Source organism: Haplochromis burtoni, unplaced genomic scaffold (genome assembly GCF_018398535.1).
Source record: "Haplochromis burtoni strain Fernald_Lab_line unplaced genomic scaffold, NCSU_Asbu1 Contig_169, whole genome shotgun sequence".
In the NCBI taxonomy this organism is placed as follows: Eukaryota; Metazoa; Chordata; class Actinopteri; order Cichliformes; family Cichlidae; genus Haplochromis; species Haplochromis burtoni.
Window position 1 is genome coordinate 1,060,244 of NW_024582530.1, and position 6,834 is coordinate 1,067,077.

Consider the following 6,834-nt stretch of genomic DNA (forward strand, 5'->3'; position numbering starts at 1 on the left):
TGCTGCATTATTTGAACACTGCCCCCAAGCGACATACACGTGGAAGAAACCACACTAAACCTGCTTACACACAAGAACTTATAATCAACAGATGAAATGTTAACATTGAACTAGCATAAGATTTACAAGTCATCTATTACAAACTACTCAAATGTACTATGCTGCCAAAGAATATAAAAAATTGTGGTCTTAATGTGCCTTCCTATCATTCCTATCATCACAGAATCTATGTCCGAATAAAAGCTGCTATAACGACACCCCCCCCCCAATCAATAAAGACGAATATCGATTGAACATTAAATGGTTATTATTAGTTTAATTGTTAGTTGTATAATAGCTCGATCTTTGCACTGGTAGGAGCGCGTTGCCTGACAGACTGCACTCTGGGTAAGTTCCTCCCATATACGTCAAAACAGCAGCTTGGTTAGCTCTTGCTAGCTAACCTGACGCTAGTTAGTGGTGCGTCAGGTTCACCAACCAACTTTAATGGTTTTTCGCGTCTGTAGGCCATCTTTGCTGTATGCAGTGTCTATTTTGTTATGAGACATGCAGGATAGGTACAACGAAATAGGCTTTGTCCAGCAAATACTCGGTTTGAATTTGGTGCCGAGAAAAAATAGTACAAACCGAGGCAATGACACATCTCTCAGCGACTTCTCAGGTGGGCTAATGTTTGGTAGCTTTTCAGCTAATCTTTATGTCTTTGCTGTCTACCTATGCTAAAGTATTTGACTGAAAAAGAAGCCGTTTAAAATGTACTGCGAACAGAACCTGTCACTATGGGTCATTAGCTAGAGGCTAGTTTATACGCAATGTTGTTGGAGTAGTTGGTGAAGCTAGCTAACTTCTACTTTGTCTAAGCGATTGTTGGGTAGTCAGAAGTCTGCATATTGTTTTGTAATTTGAGAGTCTCTAATGTTGAAGACCTGTGTAAATGATACTGTTAAATTCCACTGGTCATGGCTCTTAGGGTATGACCATTGAGTAGTGTCTTCAGTCTCTATGTAGATTTGACAAATGAAATGTGCGCTGGTGTTCTGCCAGTTATTTTTCTGTGACACTGAACACAGCAATCATTTTGCGTTGGTGTGTTGTTAAACAATGAAGATCTAGAGTTCTCCTTAATGTTTAGTCAAGTCACAAACTGGTCCTCATTAAGGATTCAACATCATTGTCATGTTTTTTTCAGTGAACCACTGTCACCCCTATGGAAATAAATCAAATAAATACATTCGTGGTTATGTAATATGTTCACTGATTGGCATGAAGAGATGCATAACTGTATAATTGTGTTTTCCCAGAGATGTGGTATGGCGTGTTTCTGTGGGCAGCGGTCTCCTCTCTTGTGTTCCACCTGCCTGCAGCTTTACTGTCCCTAGCCTCACTGCGCCAGCACAAATTTGCCCGGTTCATGCCCATTGCGATCCTCCTCATGGGCATTGTGGGACCAGTGTTTGGGGGAGTCCTAACTAGTAAGCCTTTTACCTGCATGTGCTGTGGTGTTGTTGTTTTAATGTATGTATTTTTGAATTTTTTAAAATGAATGATATAACTATTTGTGATTACATTTATTTCAGCATTTATTAAAAAGATTTGTATACCCGCATATTATAAAATAGAAGGTATTTTCAGATGCTTCCTCGTTTCCTAAGTATCACCACAGCAGATTAGTCCACACAGGAGGACATGAACTTGTGTCCGTCTGAGCCTGATCTCATACGAGGGATGTATTGCATGCTAGGCAGATGCCTTTGTGTTTTCCCCAATGTAAAAGAACCGAATGAATTGGACCATCACTGAGCAGTGCTGCTGGAAACCTGTTCAGTATGCAGCCAGTTCATTTAAGCTTCCACAGTGTGTGGGTCTACTAGTCTCAATCTCAAGTGTTTACAAATAGGACTCAATGTGTAAATTAGTATCGCTGTATCGCTGTAGCTTGGGTTGTGAGCACACCACAATGGTTCTTAATGAAATACTGAATCTTAAGTTGGATCAAAGCATCAGGAAATTTTGCAGTTTTTAAGATGCATAATAAATAGATGATAAGTTCTGTATTTTCTCCTGAACTTTTATTTAATTTTTCCCAAGTCAGTCACTTAAGCTTGAGTTAGTTTCCAGAGTGCATTTGCTTGTTTCACTGTAGTTTTTGTTCATGTTTAGTTGTTAAGTCTTCAATATTTTCAGTGCTACTTGTAGTGTCTTATTTTAATGACTTCGGAGGTGTCTGATAGCCATATGTTATTCTGAAGTTCAAAATGGATATTACTGCAATGTTTATTCATTTAATTTTGAAGGCAGGTGATTCACGAGTCTCAATAAGCAAACGCACAAAATCCTGATTGGACAAGTCGTGATAACAAATTTAAACAAAGTAAATGCATATTCTTAAAAAAGTGCATTATTATTATTATTATTATTATTACAGTGAAAAGATTAAGAGAACTAGGGATATTCTTTTTATTATTATTATTATTATTATTATTATTATTAATTCAGTAAAAATCTAATTAGATTTTCTTTAAGAAGTGACAGTCTACATTCAGTTGCAAATTTGATATTAATCTACCTGTTTCCCCTGATGATGGTAGGCTAAATCATCCATGCCCCACTTTCTCTCACATCTGACAGTAACATAACGTGTTGTCGTCCGTACCTTCCCCTCTCTGGTCTGCTCACCTGACAGCAGAAATGGAACAAACTAGGACTATTTTATGACATCCAAGAATCTTACACTGAGACACACACAGGCTGCCCTTACGGGACAACGTTTATGGTTACAAACATCCCCTAATTAGGGCATGAGCTGTACCAGGCAACCCTGAATACCCAACAACCCACAACTCTTTCTATTTAAAGCTCAGAAAACCCCAAAAGAAAACATGATTGTAAGTACAATAACTTCTTGAAATTTTAGATAATGAATAATAATGATATGTAGTGAATACATTGACCAAACTAATGGTTATTATGATTTTTGCAGTAGTCAAGCCTTGCATTCAGACCCCAAGTGTGAGGTTCTGATTAATTGTTGCTTATATCAGGAGGTCAGCAGGCCAAAAGGTGGTTTGTCGGCAGAGCTCTTATCAGTAAGTCAGAAGCCAAACTGGAAAACACGCACGCTTAATAATTTTCTTTCTTTCTTTTCTTTTTTTAGGTGCAGCCATAGCAGGTGTGTACAAGGCAGCAGGGAAGACGATGATATCTTTGGAGGCGCTGGTGTTTGGTGTCGGGCAGTCGTTTTGTGTTCTCCTCATCTCCTTCCTCAGGATACTTGCCACCCTTTAGCAGTGCTAAGTTTGATGTGGACTTTCTGGTGAATACTGGCAAGAACAGTCCAGTCTGGGTTGTGATGTCATTTTCTATGATGCCCCAGGGTGGATTTTTTTTTTTCTCAACTATCAAGAGAAAGGCAATGTGTAAATTGATGGAGTGTACGCTATACAGCACTGAATGCTCTAGGTGTTAAATCATTTGTATGATATTGACTGTAGGACAGCATGTTGCTACATTCACATCCAGGCCTCCCCATACTACATCCAATGAAAGTTACTTAGCATTGTCCCAAGTTTTTTCTAAAGTCAGGTGTCGAGCTGAAATTCTCAGTTTAGGAGTCTGCGCTTTCAAACGTAATGTGAAAGCAGCAATATGCTGTTCTCTCGAGTTAGCAGAGCTTACAGTTCAGCAGCAGGATGACACTAACCTCTCTCAGGGGCTGTGTGAGAGCGTGTGTACGTTTGTGCGCACACGTGTGTGTGTGTGTGTGTGAGAGAGAGAGCGTGCGTGCATGTGCGCATGCATGCACATTTCTCTGCCAGAGTGACTGCATAGAGATAGAACAGCAGACGGGCTGTTGTACTGTTAAAATGGGGGGATAATGGTTATATGCAAGGTTAATGCTTTTTCTCTTGAGGCCTTAATTTCTATTTTCTACTTTCCAAAGTGGTGTTTATCTTCAGGGCTATCTTTCCTTAATTCTTTGTCCTGCTGCTCCTTGGGTTCTCTCTGGTGTTTTTGGTTGACATTTTTTTGACTGCCTGTGTGTTAATAATAATAATTCCAGGTTGGTTAGAAGCACCTATATGTCTCCCTCTACTCCTCTCAGCTTATGTCTTTCACACAGGGATACAGTGGAGATGCTGTTATAAAGCTGATTGTTAAGTTCATAGCCCTGAAAATGCAGCCTGTGTCTTCAGAGCTTCTGTTCACCTTGATTGTTCTGTCTTTAGGCTTGATGAAGGAGGGCGACGATGATCAGATTGCTAAATCAACAGAAAGTGATATAAGTTTTTAATCTTTTAGCTCTTTGAATGATAGTGTGTTTTTAAGGGTTATTTTGTAACAATGAACTGATTTGTATATATTCAAAATTGTTTCCAGGTCTTTGTACATTTTCAGTCTTTATGATTAAATATAAATAATTTTCTGCACTAAATGTGCATGTATAAGTTTCCACATTGTGACAGCTTTTTGGTTGATTTTGGTATCTGAGAGGTGCATTTACAGTAAACTCTACAAGTAAAACACAAGTCATTATGTTTACTGTGTGTATATATAAGTAACTATGTCACAAGTAATTAAGATGGAAGAAATGTATTTGTTTTTACAGGAATGAGGTGTGATATGGTCAGAAGCTTCTTCAACCTCTGTACACTATATAGGGCTCTAGGGGCTCAGACCAGTAAATGAGCTGTGGACCCTACAGGTCCATCTAATTGGTCCTAATATAACATTAATTGCATAAAGCAAAAAAAAGTTGAAGACTGACTCACAATCCTGTACAAAAAGAAAAAAAAAGATTCAAAGGTCTCCTCAAGCAGGCAGGAAAAGGTCAAGAAAGCCACTAAGATGTCTAAGCCATTTCCAAAGGATGACTCTCTCTTAATTTACTTTCTGTTTATCTATAGTTTTGAGTGGAGTCGACACAAGGTTTAACTATTATTGACATTTAGCATATCTGCACCTTGCTATAGACTGTATATGATGTTATAAGTTTTCAAAATGAAGCCAAGCCATGAAAGTGCCTTAAAGATGCTCTTCTTAAATTGTTAGCAGGAGCCTTTTCCACTGGTTCCAAGAAATCTGGTTCTGTCCACTCTGAGAAAATGCACGAGTTCCGTCAGGTTCTCAGTCACATCCACCTCGTGCTTATCACATCCCAGTTACAAAAACCAAGGGTGACTGCTGAATGCCTGACTCCAGTCATAATATTTATACTCACACGTTCAAGGTTTTTAGCTTGTACAGGTAAAACAGTGCAATAAATGTATTACTGGGCATAACTCCAATCTTATAACGCATTTTACTATTTTTAATAACTGACTGTTTGGTAAGTCTGGCTTTTTTTTTGATAATTACTTGCTGTACAGTAAAGATGACAGCTAGTCTCCTGTTACATATTAAATGATTTCTGCTTGTCCTGCAAGACCTCTGGATCGTTTAATACTGTTGACCATAATATATTTTATTTTTTATTACAACATTTAGTGCATGATGTAGATATTAAAGGTACTGTACTGCGGTGGTTTGAATCGTCTGTCTAATATGCTCCCATTTGGTCATGTAAGTGGAGTCTTCTTCTCACACTAAGGTTAATTATGGAGTTCCACATGGTTCCATGCTAGAACCACTTCTGTTTACATTATACACATATGCTTACTCTGAATGGCATTACCTTGTCCTCCAGTAACACTGTGAGGAATCTGTAAGTCATTTTTGACTAGGATAGATCCTTAAATGTGCACATTAAACAAATATATAGGACAGCTTTCTTTCAATATCCTGTTTCATAGGGTTCAGGCTTCTTTTCTGTGGAACCAGCTCAGTTTTGGAGCCCTCTCCACTTTTAAAATTAAGCTTAAAACTTTCCTTTTTTAAAAAAGCACATAGTTGGGGCTGAATCAGGTGAATCTGAATCCTTCCTTAGTTATATTCCAATATTCCTAGGCGTCTGCGGGCTTCCCATGATGCATTTTTTTCCTTTGTTTCTTCTTCACTCACCTTATTATTCTGTTTATGCACCAATCTGCATTTAATCCTTAGTTATTATTAATCTCTGTCTGTCTTTTACAGCATGTCCTCATTTTGTTTTCCTCCCCTCACCCCAACTGGTTGTGAGCATGTTTCTGACAGTATTTTCTTCCTGTTATTAAAGGGGAATTTTTCCTCCCCATTATCACCAAACCACTTGCTCAACGAGGGTCCTACGATTGTTGGGGTGTTCTGTGTTTGTTTGTTTGTTTTTAATTATTGTAGGGTGTTTCGTTTACAGTAGAATGTGCCATGAGGAGCTATATAAATAAAATCGAACTGTTGTCCAGCAGGGGCATTCCATCTGAAATCATTATAGGCCTTCTGCTCAACCATCATGCTTGGTTGAAACTTGGTCATGAAAAAAGACAATGGTAAAAAGCACAGCAACAGAATGGCAAAAAACAAAAGAATCAAGGTACAGACCTCAACCCAGTTGAAATAATGTGGCACTCTTAAGAGAGTGGTGTATATAAATGAACACCTGAAAACCTCAATGAACTGAAGCAACATTGTAAAGGAGGGTAGGCCAAATTTCTCCACAATGATGTAAGAGGCTAATATTCAGAAACAAAACAATTACTTTCAGTCATTGCTGCTGCATGTGGTTCTACAACCTATGGGACCGTGGGGTGTACTTAGCTTTTTATACAATGTTCCACAATGTGGAAAATAAATAATAGTGACACTGTATATGTCATATTTTGCTAGTTAATCAGTGGCTGTATTTACCTAATTTTAATGCCTGGTATGTACCTGCTAATTATTTATTTCTTAGAATTAAAAGAGGGTGTACTTTCTTTTTCA

At 38.2% G+C, this 6,834-nt stretch overlaps 1 protein-coding gene across 2 annotated transcripts; it reads left to right on the forward strand.

Moving 5' to 3' along the window:
* The first annotated feature begins 299 nt into the window (after positions 1-299).
* tmem170a (transmembrane protein 170A) lies at positions 300-6,834 on the forward strand. Of its 2 annotated transcripts, none has more exons than XM_014337172.2 (3): positions 300-387; positions 1,302-1,472; positions 3,155-6,834. In XM_014337172.2, exons 2-3 carry the CDS (start codon positions 1,304-1,306, stop codon positions 3,283-3,285), a joined length of 300 nt encoding a protein of 99 aa, XP_014192658.1. In that variant the 5' UTR covers positions 300-387; positions 1,302-1,303; the 3' UTR covers positions 3,286-6,834. The 2 variants fall into 2 exon arrangements, with proteins under 2 accessions (XP_014192658.1, XP_005933579.1); XM_005933517.3 differs by lacking the exon at positions 300-387 and adding an exon at positions 401-661.